Here is a 17,743-nt window from a genome sequence, read left to right as displayed (position 1 = left end):
ATTTCCAAATCAGGTATTGGAGCTAATCGACCAACACGTTATTATTCAAAAGCACAAAACAAATGTCTTCAATTACAACAGAAAGCGTGCACGTGCATTTAGTTGTAATATCATATGTGCACTGAGAAAAGTACTGCAACTATTCATTCTGTTATTAAAAATAAATTTGACATGTTCATTAAATGCTGACATTTCTCATCACAAAGGAGTTGGGACACACACTATTTGTTTCACATACTACAGTCTGTATTGGGGTGTGAGTTGAAAAGTCTGAACTGTCCTAGTGTACATGGATTGTACTGTAAACGGTTTCTAATACATATCGCATCCCCAAAGCAATATTGTTGCTCCACACATTAAAAATAGAGTGGAACAAAAAAATGATTTACTGTAAGTTTTAAAGTATCCAAAGTTCTAGATATGTTCAATTGTGTTAAAAGAATAAAATATATATTTAATTGTTCCCTGTAAAACAAAGTACATAAAGGAAAGAAGAAAAAAGGTCTATAAAAATACAATATAAATAATTATCAATTATTTTAGAAGTGGCAAACCTAAACAAGTGTTAAAGGACACTCATCTTATGAAACTTAAGAAACTCTGAATCTCTTTATGGCATGTAAGAGGTATTTTTGTATATTCAGATCTTCCTCTCCATCCCCTCCCCTATCTCTACCTGTCTGTCTGCTATCTCCTCCTGGATGCACTCGCATCACCTCAAACTCAACCTCTCTAAATCTGACCTCCGTTTCTTCCCCTCCATCTTCCCCCTCCTCTGATCTCTCTATAACTATTCCTCTGGAATCTACCACGCTCTCTCCCTCCTCCTCAGCCAAGAACCTCTGAGTAACCCTGGACCCCTGCCTCTCCTACTCCCAGCACATCTCCACTCTAGCACGCACATGCCGATTCTTCCTGAGAAACATACGAAGAATCCAACCCTTCCTCACCAACTACGCCACGCAACTCCTTGTTCAGGCCCTGGTACTCTCCCGCCTAGACTACTGCAACTCCCTCCTGGCCGGCCTCCCTGCGTCCACCACCCGTCAGCTCACCCAGAACTCCACTGCTCGCGTGGTGTTCTCTCTGCCTCGCTTCTCCCATGCTAGTCTACTGCTCCGCTCACTTAACTGGCTCCCAATCACCGCTCGCATCCAGTTCAAGACTGTTGTACTCGCCTACCGATGCCTTAACCGGACTGCACCTAACTACCTCCAGACCCTCATCTCTTCCTACATCCCTACCCGACCTCTCCGCTCCGCATGCAGTAAAAGACTGGCTGTACCTCCTCTACTCTCCCCTGCCCGCTCCTTTCCACCCTTGCCCTGCAGTGGTGGAACAACCTTTCTACGGATGTCAGGACTCCCCAGTCCCTGACCACCTTCCGGCACCTCCTCAAGACACACCTCTTCAGACAACACCTGTAAAACTCAACTCTTCCCTTCTGGACAATATAGCACTCTGCCTTTAATGCACTTTAACTTGCACTTATCTGCTCCCTGATTTACTTTATTTAATCCTGCACTTAATCCAGTCTGTAGTATTTTGTATTTCACTTGCACTCGTATCTAACCCTGACGTAACTATCAATAATGTTATCTGCTCTTGAATTGACCCGATACTAAATCGTACTGTGTTTTGTATTTGCTTTTATTAGGACTGAAGTCATTGTATTTTGTATCTTGCTCTTAATTGTACTGTAATTCTTTTATGTATGTTATTTTGTATGCAACTGTAAGACAGGGTGTCTGCTAAGAAATAAATAATATATTAAAAAATGGATCTGAGATTCTTTAACCTGAAAAATACATAAATACAGTATTCTTATATGTATCCTAATTTTACGGATTTGTTAATAAAGGCCAGTTTTTTAAATATATATATATATATATATATATATATATATATATATATATATATATATATATATATATATATGTGTGTGTATATATGTATATATATATATATATATATATATATATATATATATATATATATATATATATATAATTAGTGCTGGGACATATACCCGAATATTCGAACAAATATTTTTTGACATGTATTCGGATACAAAAATCAGATGTTCGTATTCACTGCAAATGACCAAAATACCTTGCACTTATTTACCGTCTCATCAGAATTTGCGTGAGTTTCAAAAAATGGCAAATGAAAAAGAGCTCTGTGTGATATGTGAGATTTGCACTGTATTCTTACGATTATTATCATATGTATCGGAAATTGTGTAACACAGGTTCTTTAAAAAAAAAAAAAAAAATAGTATTGTACTGTACCTGTTTTTGTTTGTAGGGTTCCAATGATCTAAAATCAAGACATGGCAAATGAAAGAAACTGTAAGTTCAGTAGTCATGGTCCTATTCATGAATTATGTGCTTTATGCATTCTTTTTAGTTTTAGTCTGATTGCAAATGAATTATAATATCTGTGTGAAGTGGTAGTAGCCTATGCCGTTGCTTGCAGAGCTGATGGTGCACGAATCCCTTTGTTACAAAGATAACCAAGTGACCATACGTTGCTTTTAGTATTTTATGTGGTGGAAACGTATATCAGCATAATTGGTGTACAGTACTAACCTTGCTCCGAGAGGTTTCGACGGTATGCCAGTGGTATGTGATTGTCTGCATGAAATGTACTACAGAGGTCTGAAAATGCATTGTCCAAGGGAAGGTTACCGGATGATATGAGAGCTGGAATTGAAGAAGGCAATCTTTTCACAATTCCTCAGTGATCACCATGTGTAGTCACTCGAGTTCTAAATGTGGTGCAACATGTGCATGATCAAAGGCTATCTATTTAACTGTGGTGCTGTAGCGCAGACAGATTGGCGTCTGTGATGTATACTTATCCGAAATGTTCAGCATGCTGTGTAAGTGGTGTTTTTGTTTTATTTATTTTTTTAAATGTAGAGCATGTCTGTGGTAAAGGTGCACCAATATTGTGCAGTTTTCATTAAAAGATAAAAAAAAAAACATGCTGGTATCTACGCTATTGACAAACAAGGGGAAAGATAATTTACTTTCTTTTTTCAGGGTTTGCAGGATTTGCTGTTTTCTAGATTTCTAAGGGGAATTACTGCAGGTCTTTTCTATATTTTTAAAGAAACAACACCTGTTTTAGTTTTATTGTTGCTGCAATGCAGGAATATATGTTTACTATATTTCTGAAATCAAACAAGAAATATGACTCCGTGTATAGGGATACTTTATATCATCTACATGTTCCTAATGTTGAATTTTGAATATCTTGTTATGTGTGTTCCCTAGCATATTATATTCTTTTGGTTTATAGTGATATAAGCAGAAACAGCAATAGAGAGTTGTACAAAACACATAAAATATGAAATTAAACAGGTAAGAAATTCAGTATTATTAAATTGTAGGTATCCCTTTAAAGGAATACTGAATATCACCATGCTGGGTATGATGTAAGACACCAACATCATTTTCCACATAATAGTTATGCAATTCAGAAAAAACATTTCCCATGGGTGGAACTTGCACCTTCACCACAGACTGCTCTGTAAGCAGAGGACCTTATTAAGACTCAATGTCTGTTGCTTCACCCTCTTGCAGGTCTGATGTAGTGGTGCTGTGCTTTTCCATTGCTAACCCTAATTCCTTGAATCACGTGAAGACCATGTGGCACCTAGAAATCAAGCACTTCTGTCCGCGGACGCCTGTTATTCTGGTTGGATGCCAGCTGGACCTGCGTTATGCTGATTTGGAGGCTGTCAATCGGGCCCGTCGGCCGTTAGCAAGGTAGAGTACAGCAGAACGTTATGATTCTATCAGGGGTCAGCAAGTGGCGCCCCCTCTGAGTTTCTTTATTAATGTATTACATTTAAAAAAAAAAACATTAATTAGATCTGCCACCTTGGTACTTGCACAGCCAGCTTCGGTGTTGTTGTTGCTGGAGTGATTTTCTCACACAGCACGCAGTCTGTCAATGGTTATTCGGCAACAGTTCCAAGGCACGTAGCCAACGTCACGTGGAAGTACGTAATCAATGCTTCTGTAGTAACCGTATGCGAAGTGCTGAGCCAGCGGAACGACAGAGGTGAAGTTGGCCAAATTTAAATCAGTTGTTTGTTTTAATTTGTTAAGAGAAACTGGGTTTTTTTTCCCCTTGCTGGGAGCAAAATGTACAATTCTAGTAACCACATGTAATGTTAAATGGAAATAGATTAAACCTGCATTTGTGTGTTATCATGGGTGCCTTTGGTGGGAATCCACGTACCAGTTCAAAATACAATTTGCGCACTTATATTTCGTTGGAGTTTTTTTTTCTTTGAGAAAGACAGAAGTAATAGGCAGCTAGTAAATGTAAATGAAACCCATTTAAATAGTTATTTTTCTTTGCTGTTGCACAGATTAGTGTTAAACACTGTTTGAATTCTGTGTGGTTTTACATTGTGAATTCTGTGTAGTTTGTGAATTCTGTGTGGTTTAATATTGTTGACTGAAAACATGATAGCAGCGGTATAGCGGTAATGTCTTTGTTCAAAGATTTCCATTTTTTTTAAAAATAAATACAGTATAATTGTACTCCATGCTTTGCCCAGTGTGTTTCTGTAAGTTTGTCGGTATTGTGTAGGTATTACAACCTGATAATTGAGTTAAAAATTGTTCAGTTTTGTGAGTGGCGGCCCACAAGCTGTTTTGTGGGCCGCCACAGTGGCCCCTGGTTACGTTGAGGTCGGTCCGCAAATGTTTAGAGGGTAAAGAGCAACTTCTTGTTTTCGATTTACTTTGAAAAACATTTTTCTGTTTCACACATTCTAAAACTCATTCTAAAGATCTCTTTTCTCTCAGTAACCATTACAACAGAGCCAGGCCTGACAGCATTTGTGGATATAGTGCTTTTAACCTCATCTCCTCACCTAGTTTTGAAAGGTGCTTTTGAAAATCAGACTTCTGGTGTTTATAGTTTAAGTTGCAGTATATCGGTTGGGTTTGTTCTAATTATTATTAACACAATATACTTTCTTATAACCCAAACAGACCAATAAAACCTGGTGACATATTACCTCCAGATAGGGGCCGGGAAGTCGCTAAAGAACTTGGCATCCCTTACTACGAAACCAGCGTGTTCGACCAGTTCGGCATTAAGGACCTATTCGACAACGCTATCAGAGCTGCACTGATTTCTAGGAGACACCTCCAGTTCTGGAAATCCCATTTGAAGAAAGTGCAAAAGCCTCTTCTTCAGGCTCCCTTCCTGCCACCCAAAGCTCCCCCTCCACTCATAAAGATACCCGAAAACCCTCCCACTAACACAAGAGGCCAGAGCCACCTGTTGGACAATCCCCTCTGCGCGGACATCATGTTTGTTCTTCAGGACCACGTTCATATTTTTGCTCACAAGATTTACCTGTCTACCTCTTCCTCCAAGTTTTATGACCTGTTTTTGATGGACCTGAGTGAGGAATCCTGGCATTTGGAGGGTGTGAGGAAGAAGCCTAGCAGGGATCACCTCATGAGAACTTTAAGCCTTAACACCGAGGAGGATGTCTGCGTTTCACCCACTCTGTCACCCTGCTCTTTGAGAGCCTCCAAAAGTGATGGCACTTTAAAGATGATGAGCTTCAACAGCGGCAAGGGCAGGGGAGCTAAGCTGTCCCTGTCTTCTTGGAGTAAGGCCTTTGTTAGCATGCACAGAGAGACAGTGAGCAGCCTCCCCACACACGCTGCATTTCCAATCACCGTGGTCCAGATGGACAGTTCCATTCAAGTGGGACCCTTTAGAGCTGTGCTGCGCTTTCTCTACACAGGGGAGCTGGATGAAAACGAGAAAGATTTGATGAAAATTGCACAAATCGCTGAAATTCTTGAAGTGTTTGACTTGAGAATGATGGTGGAGAACATCACAAACAAAGAAGGGTTCATGAATCAGGAGATCACCAAAGCGTTTCACGTCAGGAAAGCTAACCGGATTAAAGAGTGTTTGGCTAAGGAGACGTTTTCAGGTAAGAACACTGAGCTCGTTGCAATCCTATTTAAACCAGAAAACAATATGATTGAACTCAATAGTAAATCTTGTCAAAGCTCATTTTGTTAATAAATAATAATAATAAAGTACTTAAAGATTCATCAATTAATGGTTAGTTTCAATTAATTAAATGTTTTTTTGTCCCAGATCCGTTGTGGCCATTCTGAGGTCTGTCACTCTGTACCAAAACAGGCATAAAACGAAAAAGGCTCTTGTGTCAACTATCATTTCATACGCATATTTAGAGTTTTCCAAAAAATACATTTTTCAAGACACCCATGGGCCAAAAAAGTACCTTATCGAATGTGTGGCCCTCTACACCTTCAACATGTAAAGTCCGAACTGCTGGGTTTGGTTACTTGAGAAAACCATTCATTAGGTGTGTACTTGTCATTATGAAAGTGCACTTTATAATTCCGCTGCTGGCTACCAGCCAGAGTTACTGAGATAAACAAAAGAACATGTACAAAGCACCTATTATTTTATGCTAATATGTCACAGCCTGTTTTACATTGCTGCTGATTGCGAAGCAGATCTGAAGCCGTTTGTTCACTTTCAAATGATGGCCATGCCTGGGGTAATCATTCCCACTTTTCAATCTCTCTCTGGCAGATGTGACATTTAAGTTGGATGATGGAAGTATCAACGCCCATAAGCCTTTGCTGATCTCCAGCTGTGATTGGATGGCTGCTTTGTTTGGTGGCTCATTTCTAGAGAGTTCAAACAATGAGGTGAGTGACCATCAGCCTGAACTCAATCTAGTTTAATTGAAATAAAGGCCCACGCTCAGCTCTGTGATTGACCAAAGACAGAAAAAAACATGTCAATGTGGTACCAGTCATTGGAGAAACCAATTTTGCGGGGGTGAATTTATGAAGAACAAAGGTTTATCCATCTGTTGTAATATTTTTTGGAGTAGGGTAGTGTATATATATGTATGTGTGTATGTATGTAACATATATATATATATATATATAATATATATAAATTCTTTTTTAGGGTCATGCAAAATCAGTTCTATTGGGCCGGTGGTTATATTTAGAATGTAATATAGGGTGCTTTACAATACAAGCTAATACCCACCCCACGAGAGGTCAGAGAGAGGCTGCCCACTAGTTTCTTCATGGACGCTTTGAATTTAGAGGGTTGAAAAAATCAGCTTGTATCTTACAGCACATTATACTATATTTTTATGATATATAGTTAAAAAAGAAACATTAAACAGTATAGATTATCTATCTTGATTTGACATTTTGACTAGAAGTCTTTCTCAGCCTCTTCAATTGTTCTTCAAAGACACTGAAGAGGAAAGACCCTTTTAGTATTACTATACAAGCATTGAATGTTGAATAGTTATGGATGGATCCCATAAATATCAGCAGAACTCAGAGCTCGACTTTGATTTCTTCACTTTTAAGCTATAGCACAGTCAGCTTTAAGACTGGGGACGTGCTAGTTAAATAGACTTGGATATAGCATAATCCTAAAAATCTGCCAAATCTCTAGATTGCCTTTTGAAGCACAAATTCCAAACTACTGCAGTCTTGAAACAGATGGTGCCTGGGTTCACAGCACACTGAGATTGTGTTAAAGCCTGCCAGAGCACAGCACATATTTTAATAATGAGATATTATCTAATCAGGACATACTCTGTATCAATAAAATAGCAAATGTCTTTGACTTTATATTACAAAGAAAAGACCACATGATTTAATAATAGGTCACATTCTTTGCATCCAAATCTTGAGTGAGTTGCTTCTGTTTCAGATGTTGAGATATTGTGTGCCAGATGTTGTATATAAACCAGGGCAGTTTTATTTTAGCATGGATGCGTCCTACTTAAGTCTGCAGAATGTAGTGCAATGCTAGTAAGCAATCCAGAATAATGGTTCTGAATGTCGCCTTCTCGTGACCTCTGTGTGTTGTGCAAGCTGCAAGTCTGTATCCTTGAAAAGGATCACATGATGGAAAATGGATATCGCTATCGAAATTGTAACTAAGCTAATGCTAAATAGAGGCCAATTGTAGGTACACACTGAAATGTCATGGTCATGCTGATGTTTGTTTTTACAGCAAGTATGGTGTGATGACAATTGCAAGATTTTCTTTAACAATGATTGTCTTATTCATCATTAAAATGATTATTAAAATGATTGCAGCTGCAAGGTGTATTATTAATATGAGGTACATTTAAAAGCAGGAACCTGTTCATTATTCTGTTAGTGAGCCTAAAGCTGCAGTGTCTCCCAGACCCTTGCAGTGATACACTATATCATTAATTGGTCCCTGTTGCAGTCTCTAATGACCTCGCTGACAATTCAAATTTTGTACACTATATAAGCCAAGTGCTGGGACATCATACAATGACCACGTTTGTATTCATTCATATACAAGAATTAAAAAATGACTATCTAAAAGATAGCACACAGTGGAAACCAAAACCAAAAAACGATGCCTGAAATAAATAACATACTGGACGTTCTGCTGTGCAGAAGAGCGTTTCTCACATTTCTTTAATCGATCATTTGATTGGGTACCAGGGTTACCGGGAGATTTTGTTACTGTAATGTTGCACAAATCATACTTTTTGTTTTCCAGTTCATTCAAAATGAAAGAATATTTTATTTTTCTTTTGAAAGAACATTCGAACATGAAAAACCCAACTTTTAAATGTGTTATATTGATAGTATTTCACAGCAAACACCTGGCATATATATATATATATATATATATATATATATATATATATATATATATATATATATATATATATATATATATATATATATATATATAATTGTAACTGCATAGGATAGTAGACATTATGGGATACAAGGTAATCCATAGACTACAGTGCATACTGTGTTGTTGATTACAGTGCCTACTAAGCATGTGCACCAGCGTGATTAACTTTCAGTCCTAAAATAACAAAAGCCTGGTAGATCTCAAAAGGAAGCAAGGTTAGAGCTTGTGAATTAGATTTCATTTCCATGTAACATTCTGTTAAAGCCAGTAGAAGTGCTGTGCTTCCTGCATCCTGCTGAAGGGAACTATGACTTTCCACTTTGTTCTTCCATAATTGTAGGTTGTTCATGCAAATGTCACAATAAACAATCCCCACACGCGACCTGCAGGAAAATTTGTAGTCTGTGTTCACAACATAAGTGAGTTAAACCTATACCACCTTGAAGCCTGATCAAGCTTGGACCTGCTCAGTGCTGGCATCTCTTCTGATCAAGCTTGGACCTGCTCAGTGCTGGCATCTCTTCTGATCAAGCTTGGATCTGCTCAGTGCTGGCATCTCTTCTGATCAAGCTTGGATCTGCTCAGTGCTGGCATCTCTTCTGATCAAGCTTGGATCTGCTCAGTGCTGGCATCTCTTCTGATCAAGCTTGGATCTGCTCAGTGCTGGCATCTCTTTGGCATCTTTCGAAGAGCAGAAGTGTTGGTTTAATGTGCCATCCTTCAATGATCCAATCATTATAAAAAGGGCAGGATAGGCTTGGATGTAACCGTATCCAATAATAATAAAGTTGAAAGTCACTTCATTTCAGCGATCTACTTGTAAATTATTATTATTATTATTATTATTATTATTATTTATTTCTTAGCAGACACCCTTATCAAAAATACATTTCAAGAATCACAGTACTAATACAATAAGTATTAATACAATTAAGAGCAAGATAAAATACAATGACTTCGGTTCTAGCAAGTACAAGTATATGACAAAATACAATTCAATAACGGAGCAAGACATAAATGCATTTATCTCTACAGAATCATGTGTTCAGAAATAGATCTGAAAACAAGCTGGATACCCTTTAGCAATGTGTTTTCATGAACACCTCTCATCTCGACACTTCTAAAACTGTTAATGAGATTCTCATCACACTCTTTATAAGCAACCTGCAGAACTGCATAGATACAGATACATTGGGTTTATGGATTTAGATTTTAACTGATAGTCACCCATGACAAAAAACAACCAGAAACAAAAAGATTAGAAAGATCATAACTCATTTTATGTTCATCCTACCCCCTTTGTAAGTATACTGTACTTCTGTGACCAAATACATATACACTGTAAAGACTATAACCCAACTCATACCTCATATGGATCGCTAGAAGGGGATAATAAATAAAAGCATAGGAATGGCAATTTCAAATAATATATTCTTCTTTTATTGTTTGCGCCCAAAGTGACTTATGAAGCTGCAGGATAATGAGAAACTTTTATTCAGAAATCAACAACAGAGTTTGATATGGATTGTTTGCTAAGAAAATACAACATTAATACCTACCGTCATTTTCCTGGTCATGGTATTACAATATTTTTTTTTTAAACTGCTTAAGTACAGATTCCATCTGCTGTGCAAACACAGCTAATAGGAAAATACAACAAAATACCCTGCAGTATATAGACATATCTTTTGTGCACTGCCTGACTGTGTTGGTCAGAATTTACAGTGTATTCCCTACATTGTATGGAATGGTTATCCTAATCGTATCCCAATGCTTTCATTACAGGTTTACTTTCCCAACACAAGCAAGGCATGCATACAGGCAGTCCTGGAGTATTTATACATGAATCAGCTGTCGCCCATCATGGACCTGGATCCAGTAGAGTTAATTGCACTTGCAAACAGATTGTGTCTTCCACGTTTGGTAGCTTTGACAGGTCGGTAGCAGCAGCTTGTCAGCGACCTACACCAGAGCACCTGGGGAGTTTTAAGGAATAGGCCTTTCTTATTTTTAGAAAAGGAGGTTTAAGTGCGGCTTGATGATAGTACGTGTTCAGAATCTACACAAACTTGTCTGTGGTATTCATCCCCCGCCATGGCTGTGAATTCAAAATGAAAGCTATTCATAATGTGAAAACTGTTATGATCGAGATCCACTGTCAAAAATGCACATGGAAAAATGTAAGGTAGACTTACACCTAGACAGACAGCCTTTATACACTTCTAGATTCTGATATAGTCAAAACTTTAAAGAATGTCTTTCATAATTTCCAGATGGCCTCCATATACCCTGAGATTATTATACACTCAATTACTTGTGTGAAAGAAGGTCCTTAGAAAGTTTCATCACAATAGAACAGGTCTGTAGATCCAGGCCTGCCTTGACTATACCCTCAAGCAGGGATAATAAACTCTAGGCCTGGGCAATTGAATACGTCTTCCCTTATCAAATATGTAAAAATAGTAAAGAATAATATTAGCAACATTTGTCATTGCATTAGGAATGAATTTGCATGTGTGTAAAGACACTATACTGTTTTTTAAGAGGTTAGTTGGGGCTTTTGTTATATAGAAAGTAAAAAAAAATGTACATGTAAAAACACTTATTTGTTTCAGAATGTTTTCTTTCTGTTGTGAAATAAACGTAAAAATGACATATTGTAAAATATGTGATACCCAATAGCCCCTTTGATTTAATGGCTGTTGTATTTATGAATAAGAAGGGAGCTATAGCTGGTTCTATACTTGCTATTGTAAGTGCTTTTAAGGTTTACCTCTTTTTGTTCCCACAGAACAATACGCTGTGAGCGACCTGGTGAAAGCTCAAAGAGATGGAATAGATGTAGATGGTGAAGTTCTCACTTACTTGGAACTGGCCCAGGTGTGTTCAGGATGGGACTATTAATCACTGAGCATCAATACCCAACAGCTTCAATCCGTTCTTTGTTACTCTTGAGTTAAGTCAGATCTCCCAAAGCACTTAATAGATTCTTTGTGAGCACACATTGTCGTAATTCGCAAATACCCTTTTAGTTTCCTAGTACATTTTCTTTGCTTTGACGCATGCTTTGAGTTTCTGAATCCTGTTAGTTCTTTTATCCTCATTGTCTATAGTTTTTATTAATCAGTCTTAGATTAGGCAGGTACTGATAGCTATAGGACCAAGTGCTGTCTGATCATTCCCTCTACATCACAGTCCTTCACCATTGTCAGCAGTGTGGAGTAGTGATTAGGGCTCTGGACTCTTGACCGGAGGGTTGTGGGTTCAATTCTTCTACATTATGTGCTTTGAAAGAATTTACTGTCAGGAAAGAAAATCGAAAAACTCACTGTTCTGTAAATAGCAGTTTTGTGACACTGAAATTAAGATTTTTAAAAGTTTCTGAAATATTATTTTTTTAAACTTATTTTTCCAGGTCTTGGAAAAAGTGACAATAACTTGAAATACATCATATATGTTATATTGCTGTTGAACAGAAAAATAGCTAAGCAATTGCTATTTTATGGCTTAAGTCTCCTCTTTTTTTCGCTTACAGTTTCATAATGCTAATCAGTTGGGAGCTTGGTGCTTGCATCACATCTGTACCCACTACAACTGTGTTTGTGCCAAGTTCCGTAAAGAAATCAAGTCAAAATCGACAGGTAAGAATGTACTGTTACACTTATTCAATCTTAAAATCAATTCATTTCACAAATTCAGATTGAGCAAACACAGTGTATTATTATTATTATTATTATTATTATTATTATTATTATTATTATTATTATTATTATTATTATTATTATTATTATTATTATTATTATTATTATTATTATTATTATTATTTTTCATTAAATTTACAGTTGTCACAAAATATCACAATATAAAGTATCACATTGCAGATAACAGTAATTATAAAGTACAGTTAAAATCAGTAGAAAGTAAGATCAAATACAAATAAGAGCAAAATTACATTTAAGAGTTAAACTAATAGTAAAAATATTTGCTTATAATTGTAAATTCCATTAAGAGCATGTAGTGAGTATGATAAATGGATAAGAATGATTTCCAATAAGCAATTACAAAAAGCATGAATACATGGAGCAGTTCAGTGCAAGTACAAGATGATGCAAGTACTGGTACAATTGGGTGCCATATAGTTCAGTATAGTCGAGGGTTGTGAGATTTACAGATGCTGTCTGAACAGGTGTGTCTTGAGGTGCCGGAAGGTGGTCAGGGACTGAGCAGTCCTGATATCCGTGGATAGGTTGTTCCACCACTGAGGGGCACAGGTGGAAAAGGAGCGGGCTCTGGAAGTGGGTGTTCGGAGGGGTGGTACAGCTAATCTGCCAGTGGAGGGGGTGTAGGGAGAAATAGTAGTCTGGATAGGAGGGAGCAGAAAGGTTGAAGCAGCAATAGGCGAGTACTGAGTTTTGACTTGGATGTGAGCGGCGAAAAGACAATATCACAATATCAAGGAGGGCAACAGTTTTGAATGAGCTGGAGTGGATGGATAGCAGAGGCAGGGAGGTCGGCCAGAAGGGAGTTACAGTAGTCAAGGCGGGACAGTACCAAGGCCTGAACTAGGATCTGCATGGAGTAGTTTATTATTATTATTATTATTATTATTATTATTATTATTATTATTATTATTATTATTTATTTCTTAGCAGACGCCCTTATCCAGGGCGACTTACAATTGTTACAACATATCACATTATACATTATTTCACATTTTTACAGATATCACATTATTTTTTTTTTTTACAGTAGTTAGTGAGGAAGGGGTGAATTCTGCATATGTTGCTGAGGAAGAAGCGACAGGAGTGTGCTAGAGTAGAGATTTGCTGAGAGTAGGATAGGGAGGGGTCAAGGGTGACACCGAGGTTCTTGGTGGATGAGGAGGGAGAGAGGGTGGTGGATTCAAGAGGAATAGAGATGGCAAGATCAGCGGTGGGGGAGGAAGAGGGGGGAAGAAAAGGTGGTCTGGTTTGATGAGGTTGAGTTTAAGATGATGCGAGTGCATCCAGGAGGAAAGGAGAGGAAGATCAGCATAGAAATGATATGAGAAGTCATGGGAGGAGATGAGGGGACCCAGGGAGTGGGTGTAGAGAGAAAACAGGAGAGGTCCCAGGACTGAGCCTTGAGGGACACCTGTCGAAAGAGAGCAAGAGGCAGAGGGTGAGCCATACCCTGGACACCCTGTACATGCGATCAGCGAGGTAGGAGGAGAATCCGGCACGGAGAGTCCCAGGTCAGCGAGGGAGGACAGGAAAATACTTTCTGCCAGACAAGCAATGGGCGTGCTCTTCTTTTCCTGATCGTGTTAACTAGCATCTGATTTGTTGGTCCCATCCTACCAATCAGTTTTGAAAATGCTTTGTAAGTACACCCCTCAGTGTTTTTGATTTAAACAAACAAAAAAGCGTGCCACCTTGAATCCAGAGCAGGACGACAGTCTTGTATTCCTGGCAAACAGCCTGTAAATAAATTGTGCACATTGCAGAAAACTGACTGTATATAATGAATATTTAACAATATTCAATAATAATCACTGATGTAAATGCAATTTTGGAGTAACAATCAGCTTGACCTATAGCGGGTATGCATGTTGTGGCAAGTAAATCAATTATTATTATTATTATTAGTATTATTATTATTATTATTATTATGTTTTAGGCAGGGTTCTCCGCATTGTGTGTTTCACAGATAGTGAAGGTTAGGTGGTACAGTATTAACAAGATGCAATGCGTGATGCTGCAGCTGTCACTGAATAAAAAAAAGACTTTTTTCATAAACTCGTGTCTAGTTTATATAGATTACATTCCAAAGTACTGTAATCTGTTTTGGAATCAATATTTTAGTAACACTCCTGTAGTATGTTAAAATTGCTTTAGGCTTGTTGCGAATGTTGTTGTGTGTGGTGTGTGATTTTTTTTTTTTTTTTTTTTTTTTTTCTCCTGATGCTACCAAGGTGTAATTAGTAATTACCCTTTGCATTCAATTGTTGTGCACAAGCATTTACTTATAACAGCAATGATATTAAAATAATCACGTCAGGGGGAGAGGAATGGAGAGAAAATGTATGTGGGCGGTACAATCATCGATATTTATTCGAACGATTCAATTTCGTGTGCCCAATTAATCTATTGCTATTTGGAGGCTTAACTGACAACCCTATTGTGCACAACAGGAGCGTATTGAATTTCAGTCACTTTTTTTTTTCTCCTCCACCACATAGAAAATCAAGAGTATTTTGAGAAGCACCGCTGGCCTCCTGTTTGGTACCTCAAGGAGGAAGACCACTATCAGCGAGTGAAGAAGGAGAGAGAGAAGGAAGATGTTGTGCTGAACAAACATCATTCCCGACGCAAGTGGTGCTTCTGGAGCACTTCCTCTGCAGTTGCCTGAGCAGCAACTGATGTTCAACAAGCCTCACTATTGTGTGCATTCATGACATTTCTAGGACTTCTAGTATTTTTGTCTTAATATTTAAGAAACAAAAAGAGAAACATATGTAGAGTCACTGACTTTGTGTTTTAAAAAAAAAAATATTATTATTGATTATTGACCTGGTTGGGGTTCAAAGTACAAATTTGAGTAAATACAACGCAAGCCAAAAAATAACTATAGACTACCCTCCAGGAAGTATTTTGACTCCCAATACTTGTTGGAGGAGGATTGTACAGGGGTTGGATATAAAAAATGGTTAGAAATACCTGCAGTTTGTAGCATACACTTTTGTGAGCTCTAAACAGGCCATTCCTCGCATGAACGGATTTCCAGGTTTGTAGATGGCATCCAATACTTCAAGCTTGTAGCTTTGTGGTGCTCCGGTTATGCCTTCATCACTGCAATGGAATCCCATTCTGTAATAATGAAAATCTGCATCTCCCTCCTAGTAAGACTACATCTGTATTCAGAGAGGACACTGTCAAAAATGATAATCTTATTCTGTTCTGTTCAGTCAGTGCTGACCTGGCTGCCCTTTTATTAGCCCCACACTTTATTGATAATGTTCTGGCAGGTGTTTGTCCAACCCCTGTATGTGTTTGACATATGGCACATCTTTACAGTTATTACTATTATTATGAGGCATTGGTCTCCAACAATTTTGATTGTAAGTTTTGTTTTTTGAATGTTGCTGCTCTTGGGTGTTTTAAAGTGACTTTAGCTCTGTTTGGTCAATAAATATCCAACCCAAATATTGTACCTTATTTCCATTAGTAATGTATTTTAAAAGCAGACCTGGTAAAATGTTATGCCAGGTGTACTTTGAAGTTTGACTGTATCTCACTGAGTTACATCATGTGATGGGACTAATCCCAGTTTATAACTGGAATTGGCATAGGTGCTGCCAAACAAAATCAACTTGTTAGATTTAAACATGTATTTCATATATAGCATCGCTGGGCCTTGTTTTCATAAAGTGACATTTTTAAATGTCATGTTTTGAAAATATAATCGAAACTAAATGTGGAAATAGTGGCGTGTGTGTTCGTTGTATATGTGGAAATGCCGGAACAGTGATATAGTTTATAGCAGTGGTGAATTTAAAAACAAAAGTGGCGCCAATTACAAAAAACTTCCCGCAATAACAAGAAGATTCATCTATTTGAAAATAGGGCCTGTTATATCTAATACCATCATATTAGCCAAATATCAATATGTGTCAATTTGAACTGGAGATAATAGTTTTAATGCAAAATTTGAAATTATTTTTGTATAAGTGTTACAATATTCTTTCTTGTAGCACATTAGTAACCTCTGTAGTCCAGCTTTTAAGAGACACATCTCTTAGCAGGACTTCGTATATATATATTTGTTCAGGGTTAACTTAATATGCACATAAACAGAAGAATATAACTTTAAACCTGCTCTTTGCAACTCATTTTTAGCTATCACTTGGGTCAGACTAACTTATCCTTGATAATCTTTGCTCATGTCATGTTGCAGTGTGCTCCATTTTAGATTTAGTTTATGGCATAAGCTTAAAGTACTTTTTATTAGTACTTTTCATGTAGACATATGCAGTATATATGTAGAAATTATAAACTGAATTTCCAGTTGTGTGCTTTCAAGAAACATAAGCTTTCTATGAAGTGCATTCCTGTCTAATTGTAGGTCAACATATGAAACAAGCAGTAGATGTTTAAGTGTCAGTCATTCTGCAGTGTCCACTTCCAAAATGTAATAATTTCCATTGCTGAGGAAACTATCTGACTTTAAAATCCTAAAGGGAACATAATACTTAGGTATGCTTTAATTTGTAGGGTAGGGTGATTTTTTTTTTTTTTTGAAGTGAACCAAAGCTGTGCTTAGATTCTCACATTTACTAGATACCATGTGATTTTTACTAATTGGTATGCAGAGTATAATGAAAAAGGTTTGTCATTAGCTGCTAAAACCAAGTGGCTGGTTCATTTGGTTACTGCTGTCAAAGGCCTTTGATCTTGCTGGTCATTATCCTTAAAAGCTGTTTTTTTTTTTTTTAATTATTTTTTGAAGAAAATTATGTTTAATAAATGTATTCCTTTAATGTGAACGTGCTGTGTCTTATTTATTTATTTTTGCACAAGGTGGGTCTTATCTGTTTTACTTGCTTTTTCAACGCATTACATTTTTCAGGCAAACTATCAAGTTAACTCTGGTTGCCATAGCAACAGCCCAGAAAAACTGGTTCATGAGACATATGACGTCAGTAGACCACTAGCAGAAAAACAAAAACTATTCTAAGAAAAACTTTTACCCAAGTTGGTGATACAAGTACCAGATACTGAATTAACCATGAGTCAAACTGGAGCCTGTAACTGCTGCATATAAACTGCCTTGAATGATCCCCTTCACATTCATTTGAACATCAAAAATAGCAGTGGCCTATTTCTGTTCCATTCAAATCATACTTAGACTCTTGAATGCTGAACAACCACGATGCAGGAAATAAAAGATGCATCATGTAGAAGCAATTGAGACACCCCAAAACTGAATACATTTACATTGAGTTTTTATCTTT

General features: G+C 37.4%; 1 protein-coding gene across 2 annotated transcripts in view; it reads left to right on the top strand.

The window, feature by feature from the left end:
* Positions 1-17,275, top strand: part of LOC117415104 (rho-related BTB domain-containing protein 1-like) — a 43,620-nt gene extending 26,345 nt beyond the window's left edge. For both annotated transcript variants that reach the window (XM_034025071.3, XM_034025072.3), the window contains exons 4-10: positions 3,591-3,776; positions 5,019-5,983; positions 6,619-6,737; positions 10,537-10,687; positions 11,543-11,631; positions 12,287-12,392; positions 14,972-17,275. In XM_034025071.3, the coding sequence (XP_033880962.3) occupies positions 3,591-3,776; positions 5,019-5,983; positions 6,619-6,737; positions 10,537-10,687; positions 11,543-11,631; positions 12,287-12,392; positions 14,972-15,141 (1,786 nt within the window). In that variant the 3' untranslated portion in view covers positions 15,142-17,275. The remainder of the gene's footprint in view (positions 1-3,590; positions 3,777-5,018; positions 5,984-6,618; positions 6,738-10,536; positions 10,688-11,542; positions 11,632-12,286; positions 12,393-14,971) is intronic.
* The last annotated feature ends 468 nt before the right edge of the window (positions 17,276-17,743 follow it).

The sequence above is a fragment of the Acipenser ruthenus genome, chromosome 7, assembly GCF_902713425.1.
Source record: "Acipenser ruthenus chromosome 7, fAciRut3.2 maternal haplotype, whole genome shotgun sequence".
Classification (NCBI taxonomy): Eukaryota; Metazoa; Chordata; class Actinopteri; order Acipenseriformes; family Acipenseridae; genus Acipenser; species Acipenser ruthenus.
Note: the sequence above shows the minus strand (reverse complement) of the source record. Positions and strands in the feature narration are given on the sequence as shown.